Source organism: Cordyceps fumosorosea (assembly GCF_001636725.1).
Source record: "Cordyceps fumosorosea ARSEF 2679 chromosome Unknown scaffold_1, whole genome shotgun sequence".
In the NCBI taxonomy this organism is placed as follows: domain Eukaryota; kingdom Fungi; phylum Ascomycota; class Sordariomycetes; order Hypocreales; family Cordycipitaceae; genus Cordyceps; species Cordyceps fumosorosea.
Genome location: NW_017387301.1, coordinates 2,090,700 through 2,104,397, shown reverse-complemented (window position 1 = coordinate 2,104,397; position 13,698 = coordinate 2,090,700). Strand labels below are relative to the sequence as shown.

The following is a 13,698-nucleotide window of genomic DNA, read 5'->3' as shown; positions in this document are numbered from 1 at the left end:
CTGGCCGTTCAGGTGCCCAATGCTCGGAGCCACTTCATTAGTAACTTACTGGATGGTAATAATAATAATAAGCCAACCTGGCGGTCCCGGGCGACACCTTGGCACTTGAACTCGCCTCTTTACCAGCTAAAAATAACAACCGTACTGACAATGCGCAATTACGGCTCCTCTTTCGGGCCTGTGTTGCAAATTCTCCTACTACCAACCAACCTACAAGTATGACAGTGCGTGGAGATATCGGCAGACAGCCAACGCTTCATCCCGCCGCAAACACTGTTTTCTTGCAGATCGAGATGTCATAGTATTCGCTGTCACCTGTCACAAGCAATACCTACCCAACCCATTACATTGACAGTATAGCAGACATGGTGCTCAGCAAGCCACATTCAGCTCGCGCGAAGGCAGTAGCCACGGCCTCAAAAGTCTCTCGCCGGCCATAGACCGAAGAAAAATACCTAGTAGTCAATCAAAACAACCAGCGACTCCCTAAAAAGACTGCTAAAATTCTACTATTGCCATCACGTTCATCACCGGCTCCTCGGCGGCGGGGATCTGATAAGAGGCGAGCGTCGTCGGCATGGGCGCATGCCCCTTGTCTCGCTGGCCATCCACTTTGCGTGGCGTTTGGACTTCTTTGCCAATGCTGCGGGAAATTACGAGACGGTGAGGGAGGCTTTGTTTGCTTATCTGCCAACTCTAACACTGCAGAAATCAGATACTGGTACAAAGTATGCGCTAAGCCTACCACTTTGTACATAACAATGAAAGCGCAACCACCAACTTGCTGTAGCCATTGTACATACATACATAAGTAACTACGTAGCAGATAAGTAAAATAAAGTATCAAATGGCAAAAGATATCCACAGATCCCACTCTCAGCCAGCTAGAGAGGGGCGGCTCTGGTAACACTAACAAGAAAAAGTAAGCCGACCCGGGCCAAAAGCCAACCTGTCGTAACGCCGAAGGACAACACAGTGGCGTGACAAGTCACCAGCCCGACAACGCCGCCAACTTCATTTCCGACCTCCTTAATAGGCACGTCTCCATGCCACTCTTACACGCATTCATCCCCAGTTGCAACATCGCAAGGATTCCATTTGTGGTTTTCTTTTCTTCTTCAGCAACATCGCAAGGATTCCTCTGTATGCTTTCTTCTTCATCTGTATGCTTTCTTCTTCATCTGTATACTTTCTTCTTCACTCAATTTTCAGGACCATCGAATAGATCGTAGAGCACTAGTACAAATAATGCTTTTCCAAACAAGGCTTCTTTCATCCAGTTACTCGGCTACATTAAACCATGCTGCTCCCGCGACGACCATGCTGCGTCTGCCGCAGTTGATATATCAGGCCTAGAACGCCTGCATCGGGCTCGGCGGTATTTGCCGCACTATTTTCGCGGCTCAAGCCTTTGGCCGGTGATGTCTCCCAAACAGATTCGCCCAAGATGCCATCGCCATCGTCAGCGTCAGCGTCATCCTCAAACTCGTCATCCGTTTTAGAATGCACTTTTCTCGGCAGAGTCTGCCCGGGCTCTTCGGCAATCCTACTCTCTCTCAAATTCCATGCCACACGGGACTTTGACAGTCCTTTGCCACCACGCGCACCGCTTGGGGGATGGTGGCGTGGATCCAAGAGCATTGATGCCATGGGAGACGGCTGTGCTATTCCCGCTGGGCCTTTGAACGTTGCTCTGTCGCTAGGCGAATGAAGAAATTCACGTCGCCCATCGGGTCGCCCAACTTGGGACGTATGCAAGTCTGCCGCTAGGGTCGGCGAATTCAGGCTTGGAAACACAGGAGGCGGGTGGAACTGGTGCCTTGTCCCGGGGGGGAGATGACCGGGAATACCTGTTCTTGGGTTGATAACATAGTTATCCAAGAAGCCATAATACGACGCCGCCATTTTTCCATGCTTCGTAGTGTAATAATCCTCCCGGACGTCGGGTGCAGCGCCTCGGGTGCCGCCGTTACCCATTCCCCTCTTGAAATCAAACACGGCAAAAGAGCAGACGTATCCTAGTCCATCGACATGAACAGTAAATTCCCGGAAGAAGTCGATAATCTGGTCACTGCATTTCGGAAGTGCGAATAGTAGGAGCATCGGGGTCGTTATGATTCCCATGACTTCCTCGAGGAAAATCACCACCTTCATTTTATAAAGCTCGGCGAATTCTTTCTTCACCTCGAAGCTATGCAGCCTACCTTGCCAATGATCCGGCATATAGTGTGTATAGTCGATGACGTTGCGCAGGGCATATTCGGGGTTAAAGACCGCCGTCTCCTCCGATACCATGCCTCGAGTCATAGCCCACATGGCTCCGAAGATGCCCAGATAGAACAGAACAGTTCTATCCTTGGTTATTTCAAATCCCAGAAACAATTCAGAATCGAGCACCGTGCACACTGCTAACACAGCGGTGATAGCGCCTGTCATGAATGCCACACTTCTGGCTATATCCTCAGTCATCCTTTTCGGAAACTGGTCCACATATCGCGTGGCAAATGGGAAAGACATATGCAGCCTTTCATAAAAGATGTGCGGTAGCTCGTTGAATTCACGAAACTTCCACTCTGCAAGGGCAGTATACTTCCTCGCCGCTGCTAATTTAGGGTCTTTTTGATATTCCTGGGAAAAAAAGTTAGCAAAGAGCACCTGCTGAAAAGAGCAACATCACTAACATTGTAGTAGGTGAAAAAGTAGACAATAATGACATATGCAAGCACAACTGGGGCAAATACAAGATTCAAGATTCCTGCGAAAAAAAGCCTCTGTCGCAATTTTTCACTCAAGACTCTTCGGCGGTCGGCTCGCAAAAAGTCTTGCTGAACCTGGCCGAGTTCATTGAAAGCCATGTCAAGGATACCATAGTGAAGGTACCACTCCATCGTTTTGGAGAAGAGCTGTCTCCCTTGAAGAAAGGGGATCGGCAGTGAGAGGTTCAGCACATCTTTGTTTATCATGGCAATGAGATAATTCTCTTTCCGCATGAGTCTGTTCGCAATATCATGAGCGTCTAGTCTCTCCTTTGACTGGCTACCGATAAAGCGACGCAGCCGCGCCGGTATATTTGTTGCTGTTTTGGGGTTTTGGTCCCGTAGAGCCATGATCCTCGCAACTATATCTTGCCAAGACACAGTCTGCATGTCTTGTTCTGGGATCTCCAATAGACAGATATAAAACTCCCTTATATGGATTAGGCGGCGTATCTCGAAGAAATACTGAACCGATTTCCAAATGAAGAAGAAAGAGTAAAGCCATATTCCGAGGTTCCAAAAACCTGACATTCTTCGAGTGCATTGCGGGACGATGACCTGTTCCAGGGATTTGCTCTGTGGTATTTTGCCATAGTCAACACATTGGGTGAGAAACGTAAGCAGAACAGTGACAAAGAGTGTTTCCCTAGAAACAGGATAAGTTAGCAGCTGTTCAGATAATGCACAACAGAAAGCTAGCACAATCTTACAGAAGCCAAAGTGCATTCGCGCAAAGAATACACCACATGCCTCCCCCTTCGTAGTAGTCATAGACATCTCTCATGAAGCTGTCCAAGTTGGACGTATTGACCCATCTCCAAAGAGCGCGCTCTCGCCTGCCTCCAAGCCGGGTACCAGTCATCATAGAATGAGGTTGAAAGTTTGTATTGTTGTCGTCTCGGTATAATCGATGTTGCCTTTTAACAGTTTCCCATTGGGCTTTGTGTGACCCAGGCGATAGACCTTCCCAGGTCGTCGCCTCAGGCGCACCGTGGGCAGTCGCTCCCGCCATCGCATCTAGCCGTCGTACCGGTTCGGCGTTATTCTCGACTAGCAGGGAGGCTGGCACATCTTCATCCACGTCGTCATCGTCGGCTGCCCAGACAGTGGCTGGTTGCTTGCCGTATTGTCGCTTCGAGAAGGAGGGGGTATTCTTGAGACCGCGTCCAGCCACAGCACTTCCCACGGTTATATGGTTGCCTCCAGTATTTATATCGTCAACTTGTATATCTCTAAATTCATGTGCAAGGTTCTCTTCGTCGACCGCTCGCATGCGTCCGTCTTCGAGGTCGGCAACGTCATCGTCTCGGGATCGAAGTTGCTCGTAGAACGATTTAGACATGAGTCGAGACGAGGCTTCCATTTTGATGAAGAATGCAGTGCCTCCACGATAACGGTAAATCGATAGTGAGAGGCGAGTCTCCAAGCAAAGCGTTCACTAGAACCTCCTCCGTGATGTTGCTAGATGCGAGACACGATGATAGCAACAAGAAGATGAGACTAGCTCGACACCAGCATGTGTAAGCTCTGCCCTGCTGCGATCACTATCGCCTGACCATTCTAACAACAAAAAGCTGGCATTCATTCATTCAAGGCGCAGAGTCAGTGACCAAGCCTGGTGTTTCTGAGAAGGATCAAAACGTCAGGTGCCGTTGGAAGGTGCCCCCTTGGACGCTTGCCCTGCCTTGCCAAGCTCGATAGGTACCGCATAAGTACCTAGAGCTCCATAGGAACCTCCCTCAGAATATAGGTATATGTAGGTACCTACCTTAGAGCTTGTCTGCCTGGCTCATGTGCGTGCTAATGTGGGGCGGTGGTTGCACGCTCAGCAGGGACACAACTCACTCACGACTCCGACCGAATGCAAGCTCGCCACTAATAAAGAGGATCAGGCGCGCAATGCAAAGCGGAGAATTGCTGTATCTATCAAGATCCCATATGCAGTAACTCGAAGAGCCATTCGAAATTGTTCCAAACGCTAAAGTTTGTAAGGATAGGAGCTAACTGGCGCGCCAGATGTCCTGGTCACTTGCAGGCTGTTGACCCACTGGAGAGGTAACAAGTACCCAGGTGCCGCGTCAATACAGAAGCCGACTTCGACATGCGCTTTCGCAGCTCCTGCTAGCCGCCGCTCTTTCACCGATAGTTGGTGAGATGTGGAGAGAAATCGCTTACTAACGACCAATACACTATCGGAATCCAATTTCTCCCATTTGTCGCCTAAGCCTGTCGGGTAAGCTCACAGGAGTTGTGCTGTCAGACCTCAAAAACCGTCTCTCACCTGCCGCGAAACCCCTCAGCCCTGGAAGTCAACGCTGAGCAGGTGGTGGTTTATTTCCTGTAACATCAACATGGTAGGTTCCGCGTCTTTGGGTGCTTTCAACGGTCCTGAACCCGTCAAAGCGGGAGCAGCGCAGAGCTACCTGGCCTTGTCCAACAAGGCAGCAAATCCTCTGGCCACTAAAGTATCTGCTCTCTTATCTACATCATACTCTGATGCAGATTTCCGCAGTGCGGTAGCTCTAATAGATCATCGTGGCATCAGAAACGATGGGAAAACTCGGCGGAGACTTCGGCTAGAACTGCAAAAGGAAGTCATTGAGAACAATGGCAAGGTACTAGACGACTTCAGTTCCGTTTCAGATGTGAGTCGAGTAGATGCATCTAATCTTCCTTCCCCAGCTAACCGGAATAGCAATTGAGACGCATCAAATCTATACTGGAAAGGCTGAATACCGATTATTCTGAGATGAGGCGCATTGTAGCTGCCACACACAGCGAAATGGAACCGTCGCTGGAAGAAGCGTCTACTCTTCTTGAGAAACGAAGAAACACTGAAAGGCGACTACATCTACTTCAGACTCTGCGTGAGCGCTTTGTTTTATCTGAAGATGAAGAATTGGCGCTTGCTTCAACTGCCGAGCCGGTAAATGATGCTTTCTTTGCTGCTCTTGCAAAAGCCAAAAAGATCACTCAAGAATGCGAAGTGCTCCTTGGCTTTGAAAAACAGACCCTAGCTTCCGACATTATGGAGAGGGCAACCAAAAGTATCGGCTTTGGCTTTCAAAAACTCTACAAATGGGTTCAGCGGGAGTTCAAGAGTCTTGATCTGGAAAATCCTCAAATGAACGCCACCATGAGAAAGGCTCTAACAGTGCTCGCCGCCAGACCCTCGTTGTTTCAAAACTGTCTGGACTTTTTTGCAGACGCGAGGCAACAGATTTTGTCCGCTTGTTTTTTTGCGGCCCTGACTGGAGAGGGCATGGGTGCCGGCTCTGCTGCAGTTAAACCAATCGACATGATCGCGCATGATCCTCTCCGCTATGTTGGCGATATGCTTGCATGGATTCACTCCGCCGCAGTCAGTGAAAGAGAGGTTCTCGAGGTTCTTTTCATTGCCGACGGCGAGGAGCTCGTGAAAGGCATTCACAGCGGTCGCGATGCTGAATTGTGGCGGATTATATCTGATGGTGAGAACGAGGATTTCAACACTTTGAAGGCGTTGAACAATCTTGTCGACAGAGACGTATCTGGCGCAGCTCGCATACTCAGACAAAAGGTAGAGCAAGTCATACAATCTAACGAGGATTCAATCCTGGCGTACAAGCTAGCGAATCTTCTCAAATTTTATGGCGTCATGCTTCTGAAATTACTTGGACCAGACTGCAGTCTTCTATACTCCGTTCGTGGCTTGGAAAAGGAGGCTATGAGGCAGTTCAGGGCTTTACTGAGGGAGCACATTGCCGCAGTTCGAGCCGAGCCCCAAAGTATACCTTCTGATCTGAGCCCGCCAGTGTTCTTGCAGGACGCACTCAAACAAATTCAAGTTATGCTGAGCACCTACGAAACATCCCTATCAACCAACGAAAGCAGGGAGGGCGGCATCGAACAAGTCCTGGCCGAGGCTATAGACCCGTTCATTCTCGACAGTGAAGCATTGGCAAAGTCTATGCCAGCCCCACGCAACTCTATATATTTGATGAACTGTCGTCTGGCAGTCGCGAACTGCTTCAAGCGGAGCAATTTTACAAGCAAGCGGGGGGAGCAGGTGACAACATCAATGAACGAGGAGATCGCCACTCTTACGGACTCTCAACTGGACTTCTTCGTTCAGGGCTCCGGCCTGTCTGGTTTAATCGCAACAGTAAGGGGGTGCGCACGTTGTGACGTCGATTCCATCACAACCAGCAAGCTTTCTGCTTCGAGCAGTGAATTGGACCATTTTCTCCCATCCGCATACATGGATGCCCTGGAGCGCCTTGGAGGACTTCAGGACTCAGGTCTTGCGCGGGAGATAACTGAAGAAGCAGCGGAGCGCTTCTGCACAGACTTTGATTTGCTGGAGAAATTAATCGATTCACTGGATGCAGCCAAAGGGGACAACAACGACAATGATCATCTCCGAAGTGTGTTCCCACGCACGGCGAGTGAGATTCGGGTATTATTGTCGTAGTCTGTATGGATACATTGTCAGCGATGGCCAAACTAGGCAAGGTTGGCAGCTGCTAGCTAGCATCTTTAGAGAGGGCTGCGCAAATAATCATGACGGTCTACACATACTACATAGGTAGCAGGTAGAGTAAAATGCTGAGAAGGCGCGAAATGAATTACTTGTTTTATGATTCGTTTGGGAATGGGAGAAGGGCCAAACAATTCCACATTCTCTTGCTACCCACCTACCTACCGCCGTGTATCGGGCGCCTATTCGTACCTGCCATCTGTCTGTGATACCAAGTTGGTTGGTCAGATTGCTTTGTTAATCCATGCTTGGCATTTCGCAGCCAAGGAAATCATCCGAATGCCCCGCCACAGAGCGCCTAGGGTAACTTGCCTGCGTAAATTTTGCTTGTCAACTTTGGTTGCGCCAAGCCCTTACGTCACCAGCTAGGCTCTGCCCAAAAGCCAGATTACTAGCGCATGAGCACGGGACGTGCCTGGGCGGGCACAACAGAGACGAATCCGGGTCGGGTTGGCAAGGCAGGTTTAAGTTTTGGCAACACTGCCCGCCCGCGACACCAGACACCAGAGCCACGAGGACCGGTTCCAGACTTCCAGATACATCATCCGGCATACTTCCCCCAAACCCCTCGTGAACGCCTCTCTCCCCAGCCTGGGGTATAGGTATAGGTAGCTAACGCTCATCTCGACTACTATGTGCACAACACCTCTGCAATGTTGCGCAACCGAGTATTCACCGCTCTGCAAAAGACGTACGATGAAAGCTACTTGAGCTGCTCCACTGCGGTGTACTATGAGAGTCAGGTAATTTTGTGCCCAGCTTTCCCATGCAACTAGAAAGCTAACCCTTTGCGCTGCAGGGAGATGAAGCCGAGGCCCTTAGGCACTGGCGCAATGCCCTCGCCCTCATATATGAACACAACGCAACTAAAGCGATCCCCGGCTATGGGCCACAGACCGATACCGAAAAGGCTCTTGTCGACGCCTTGAAAGAATTGGAGCTTCAATGCAAGGAGAGACTCGATCTTTTAGAAGCCTTGAAAGCGTCAAGGGAAGACGAAGCTGGCTCCGATACGGGAGGGAAATGGTCAAAAACACCGAGTCCGTTCGATTCACCCACTAGATCAAAGGGCTCAATAGGCAGTGGCACAATTCCCGCCGTTACTTATTCTGAGTTATCACGTCCCGCAGTTCCTCCGCGGCCTCCATTGCCGATACGCACAGTATCTGAGACTCCGCAGTCCGGAGAGAGCTCACAGACCAACAATGCTACATTTTCTGCCCGACAAAATTCCAGGCCGCCGGCGCTTAGCGTGCCACCAAAGTCGGAACGAACATATCGATCACCCAGTCCCGAAAAGCATACAATGCGCACTACGCTGCGCTCCTCTAAGCTCGGTGAAAAGGGGCCAGCGCCGCCGCGAAAATCATCGCGGCCCGCGGCTGAAGGGCCAAGCAAGGCGGCGACGCTAGCTTGGAGCGCTCTCGGATCGAGAGATCGTCATCAGCGGACACCGCCCTCCGAAAACCCTTCTTCGACGTCCACCAGCAACTCTAAAAAGGCTGCAGAGCATCTGTTCAAGCAAAGATCAACGCCGACACAATGGGACAGCCACTCGAGAAGACTCGTGCAACCAAAGGACATTGACGGCTCTACAAATGGTCAATTAACCGGGGCCCGACATTCTGATGAATACCCGTACACAAACCCGTCTTTTCTGTCTGTGAGTGCGGCGTCTAGTGCACTTAACTCAACAACTCAACTGGAATCACAATCAATGGAGAGTGCTTCGTCCCGTCTGGAGCGTCATCAGCCCTCTCGGTCACCGGCCAAGCAGCACAGAGAGGAACGTTCCAACGGATCGGGAACGGCAGATGAGTCTGGAGAGTTGTCAGAAAGACGAAGCGCACCCGACGCCCCCACCCGGCGGAAAGCAGCAGCGATCCGATCCGATGTGGCCACAATGATGCAGAACACTGTCAGTGCTGAACAAGCAACAAGGAATCGCAGGCGGGATCGGCCTAAGGCAAGGCATGTATCCGTATCCAGCACTTCGGGTGATGATCTAGACGGTCGGATTGCAAGACCACACCACAGTACTCCCACAAATCGCAGCACTGGTACGCACTCGGGTGCCACACATAACAAGTCAAAACCTGCGAAGCGCAACCAGAACAATGACGACCCTGTCAATATTGACAATACGAGCAACTCGGAGGAGGAAACCGAGGATAGTGTCGCTGATAAGGCATGGAAAAAGAAGAAGGCCTTAATTTTGAAAAATCTCCCTCCTGGTGTCGATGAAGGCGCAGCAAAGCAGATTTTGAACGACATCGTCGTGAAAGGCGATGAAGTACGCTGGGGCGATATTGCCGGGCTCGAAATAGCAAAGAACGCTTTGAGAGAGACCGTTGTATACCCATTCTTACGTCCCGATCTGTTCATGGGTCTGCGAGAACCGGCTCGAGGAATGCTTCTTTTCGGCCCTCCAGGAACAGGGAAAACCATGCTTGCCAGGGCGGTGGCTACCGAATCACGATCTACATTCTTTTCCATTTCGGCAAGCAGCTTAACCAGCAAGTATTTAGGGGAGTCAGAGAAGTTGGTTCGCGCTCTTTTTGGCCTGGCTCGCTCTCTCGCGCCGAGTATCATTTTCGTGGATGAAATCGATTCGCTTCTCTCCCAACGCTCTGGCTCAGGTGAGCACGAAGCGACTCGTCGCATTAAAACAGAGTTTCTCATCCAATGGAGCGACCTTCAAAGGGCCGCAGTTGGTCGTGAAACGACGGAACGGGACAAAGAACGGGGGGATGCAAACCGAGTCCTTGTCTTGGCTGCAACCAACTTGCCATGGGCCATTGACGAGGCCGCAAGGCGCCGCTTTGTAAGGAGACAATACATTCCCTTGCCTGAACCAACTACGAGGGAAACACAAATACGCACACTACTGGGTCAGCAGAAACATAGTTTGTCACCTAGCGACGTGCAGAGGCTGGTTGACTTGACTGATGGTAAGTTGACCAACCATACGGACGATAACAATAGGCTCCGTCTCTAACAGCAGTGACTAGGTTTCTCGGGGTCAGATATCACAGCGCTCGCGAAGGATGCGGCCATGGGCCCACTACGGTCTCTCGGCGAGGCCTTACTTCATATGACCATGGACGAAATACGGCCAATTGGCTTAGTAGATTTTGAGGCAAGTCTCCGTACCATCAGGCCCAGTGTAAGCAAATCGGGACTGAAAGAGTACGAGGATTGGGCACAGGAGTTTGGAGAGCGCGGCGGATAGGCCGGCGGACTCGATGTAAGCTGTTGGGACGGGTTGGAAGTACTGTCAAGGTTAAGAGCAACATGCAAATGTTAACCCGGTCAATGTCTGGGAATTTTGTCCGGTCACTGCCATCTGGCAGTTGCTTATCATTGTTGTTGACTAATTAATACACAAAGCCTGGTTCCCAATGCGTGTTTCGCTAGGATCGGCGGAAGATATGCAATACAAATACGGGGAAACAGCTTACACAGCAAGCGCATTCCTTTCCTATAATGATACAACAAAGTTCGTGCCGGTCGGTTGTTCGACACTGGTGTTCCCTTCAGCCAGCGGTCTTGCTCCTATTGACCGGACTTTGCCTTGAGCTGCTCCCAGGCCGTGCGTTTCGATTCGCGCTCCGTCGCTGTAGCTTTCTTCAGGGCTAAACGCTGTTCCTCTTCGGATTGCTTCCTTTGTGCCTTTCGCTCATCCTTGGCTGCCTTCTTGGTCTCCCTTTCTGCTATGATTTCGTCCAATGACGGCACAGCAGGTCTACTTTCGATAGGTTCTCCAAATGGCGCAATAATTTGTTTCACCACATGACGTTTATGTCGCGACGTTGGCCAACCTGGCGCAATTGCGACAACATCGCCTGTTCGAAGAGACGAGTTTGGATCGTGAACGAGGTAGTGCTTAGGGTCGCCGTAGAACTACAGCAATCGACGGCAATACGTTAATAATCGAGGATTTGCATCGGGCCCGGTATATGGCAACGCACGCACCTTGTTAACAATCTTGTTCCATTTTTGCCCTGCGACTCTGACTTTGACAGTCTTCTGCATCAACCCTGCCGAGACCACAATACCATGCAGTTCATGGGTTACGCGGCGGGCAGCCCGGGACACTTGAGATGACATAGCCACAGAAGCGAGTACGGTGGAGGGTATTGCAGCACAGAGCCCAAAGGTATCGCTCAACGGTAGAAATAGTCTCATGCTCCTTGCCAAGCGGGTTGAACAAGCAGCCTGGCCAATGGGCACTGACTGACCACCCCACACTGGTATTGGTTAGTCAGCGTACTTCCTTGAGCCCACTCCACTGGTACGTTAGTGGAATGGCAGGCCAGTCTGTTCGATTATTTTTCATCCTCGAGCAGGTTAGCCGAGTATTGTTGCAGCTCAAATATTGAGGATCTTGGGGTAGAGCACCATCCTTACCTCACATTACACCTTTTTCTCTTCTGAGAAACGCCATGTCGTCTCCAGATAACCGAGCAGGCGTAAAGCGGCCGAGTATGAGTCAATTGACACGGCAAGGCGCATGAAAGTCGCAGGTACTGACTATTGCTACGACACGTGTAGGAACGCAATCGCTACCACCTCCCAAGCTTCCGCAATTGGTCGCGGAACAAAGCACGCCGATTCCCCCGACAGACAAGGATTCGCAACGACTCATCGTCGTTTTGTCCAACGCCAGCCTAGAAACCTACAAAGCGTCACACAGCAGCAGCAGTCGCACCGGCGTACACCGAGAGGAAAAATATTCGCTGCTAAACAGTGATGAACATATTGGAGTTATGCGTAAAATGAATCGCGATATAAGCGATGCTCGCCCCGACATTACTCATCAGGTTGGTGTTATCACGAGAGGGCCAATTACGAGAAGGCCCAAGACGTTGCTAACACTTAGCCAGTGCCTCCTCACCCTGTTGGATTCACCTATCAACAAAGCGGGAAAGCTGCAAATTTACATCCATACTGCAAAGGGCGTTCTTATCGAGGTCTCTCCCTCCGTGCGCATTCCTCGTACATTCAAGCGGTTCGCTGGTCTCATGGTGCAACTGTTGCACCGTCTGTCGATTCGCTCCACGAACTCAAACGAAAAGCTCTTGCGAGTAATTCAAAACCCCATCACGGATCACCTGCCTCCAAACTGCCGGAAGGTTACACTGAGCTTTGATTCGCCGCTGGTTCGTGTGCGTGAGTACGTCGAGTCAGTTGGCTCAAAGGAAAGCATATGTGTTTTCGTCGGTGCCATGGCCAAAGGCGCGGATACATTCGCTGACTCCATGGTTGACGAAAAAATCTCGATCAGTAATTATTCTCTTTCTGCCAGCGTAGCGTGCAGCAAGTTCTGCCACGCTGCTGAAGATGCTTGGGATATTCTCTAGTTGTTTTCTGTCGCATGGGCTTTCTGGCTCGGCAGATTCGTTCAGGCAACCGCAAATCAACCCAACAGAGGGCTGCTGTTGGAACCGGCCACTGAAAGAAAGCAACCAAGCTGGGAATTTCGATTCTTAATGCAGCGATCAAGGAATGCAAGATGGAAACCGAGAGCACCAGGTGCCACTTGTCTGTCCGCATTCCCGTTTCCCAACTTGCCACATAACATCCAAGACGTGGCCCTCACAATACCCAACCGTGTTCCCTTTGGGCATACGAGCTCGGGAGAACTCAGCAGATGTCACGAGCGGATGTAGCCAGAACGCTGCAGGCCTGGCCGAGGCTCGCGAGAGTGGCCAGTTGGCCAGAACTCCCTTGGGCATGAAGTCGCTCTCCCGTGGCGAAAGCCACGCCTTTTTCCCAGCTATGCTTCGGCTTCTTCTCAATAGTCGCGGTAGTGGATGGCAAGTAAATTTCCGATTTGCACCAGGCACCGTCGTCATGCAAAGACAGCTCAGCTTGGCCAGGTGGAAGCAGCCCAAGTCACAATTCGTTGAAATAGCTAGCATAGTGAATCAATGGCATGACAGAGCCCCCCCCAAAATATTTGCCACGTCGATCTTGTCTGCCTACGACTTGAAGCTTCACACCTATCGCCTATCCACCACCCACTGATGATGTCCACGTCTACTGTTGCCTGGAGCCGACTCAGCGGGACGACCTATTGCTGCACGTTTGGTTGGGTTCCGATAGCTGCAGAAATGCCCAAAAATAGACCCATTTTATCGTCATTGGACCATAGCATCTCACTTTCGTCAAAATCGAACCTCGCTGGCAACTCGTCGGGCTTACACACATGAACAACTCCGCTTTTATATGCAGCTGAGGTGTACACTAGCAACCACAATATCGGTGAGGGTGAGGTTGGGGCAAGCTACTGACCTAGGTATCGCGTGAGCATTCAAAAGTATTAAATACAAATCGGTCCTCCCAGCAATTCTAGCATCGCCAGTACTACTCTCCATCGCCCTACCTCCACACGACCCGCCCTGCATCCAAAGCAACCAG

The 13,698-nt window shown here is 50.8% G+C and overlaps 5 protein-coding genes across 5 annotated transcripts; 3 read left to right on the top strand and 2 right to left on the bottom strand.

Moving 5' to 3' along the window:
* Positions 1 to 1,293: 1,293 nt before the first annotated feature.
* Positions 1,294 to 4,119, bottom strand: ISF_00675 (Autophagy-related protein 9; the record flags this gene model as incomplete). The annotated part of the gene is made up of 3 exons (XM_018844282.1): positions 1,294 to 2,628; positions 2,682 to 3,402; positions 3,467 to 4,119. The coding sequence occupies 3 exons, from the start codon at positions 4,117 to 4,119 to the stop codon at positions 1,294 to 1,296; spliced, it is 2,709 nt and encodes a 902-aa protein (XP_018708732.1).
* Positions 4,120 to 5,107: 988 nt separating this feature from the next.
* On the top strand, positions 5,108 to 5,458 carry ISF_00674 (ATPase, AAA-type, core; the record flags this gene model as incomplete). The annotated part of the gene is made up of 1 exon (XM_018844281.1): positions 5,108 to 5,458. The coding sequence occupies one exon, from the start codon at positions 5,108 to 5,110 to the stop codon at positions 5,456 to 5,458; it is 351 nt and encodes a 116-aa protein (XP_018708731.1).
* An 80-nt stretch (positions 5,459 to 5,538) lies between these two features.
* On the top strand, positions 5,539 to 7,209 carry ISF_00673 (ATPase, AAA-type, core; the record flags this gene model as incomplete). Its single annotated transcript, XM_018844280.1, has 1 exon — positions 5,539 to 7,209. One exon carries the CDS (start codon positions 5,539 to 5,541, stop codon positions 7,207 to 7,209), a length of 1,671 nt encoding a protein of 556 aa, XP_018708730.1.
* Positions 7,210 to 7,928: 719 nt separating this feature from the next.
* Positions 7,929 to 10,507, top strand: ISF_00672 (ATPase, AAA-type, core; the record flags this gene model as incomplete). Its single annotated transcript, XM_018844279.1, has 3 exons — positions 7,929 to 8,018; positions 8,075 to 10,226; positions 10,287 to 10,507. The coding sequence occupies 3 exons, from the start codon at positions 7,929 to 7,931 to the stop codon at positions 10,505 to 10,507; spliced, it is 2,463 nt and encodes an 820-aa protein (XP_018708729.1).
* A 323-nt stretch (positions 10,508 to 10,830) lies between these two features.
* Positions 10,831 to 11,385, bottom strand: ISF_00671 (ribosomal protein S17; the record flags this gene model as incomplete). Its single annotated transcript, XM_018844278.1, has 2 exons — positions 10,831 to 11,178; positions 11,251 to 11,385. The coding sequence occupies 2 exons, from the start codon at positions 11,383 to 11,385 to the stop codon at positions 10,831 to 10,833; spliced, it is 483 nt and encodes a 160-aa protein (XP_018708728.1).
* Between the last annotated feature and the right edge of the window lie 2,313 nt (positions 11,386 to 13,698).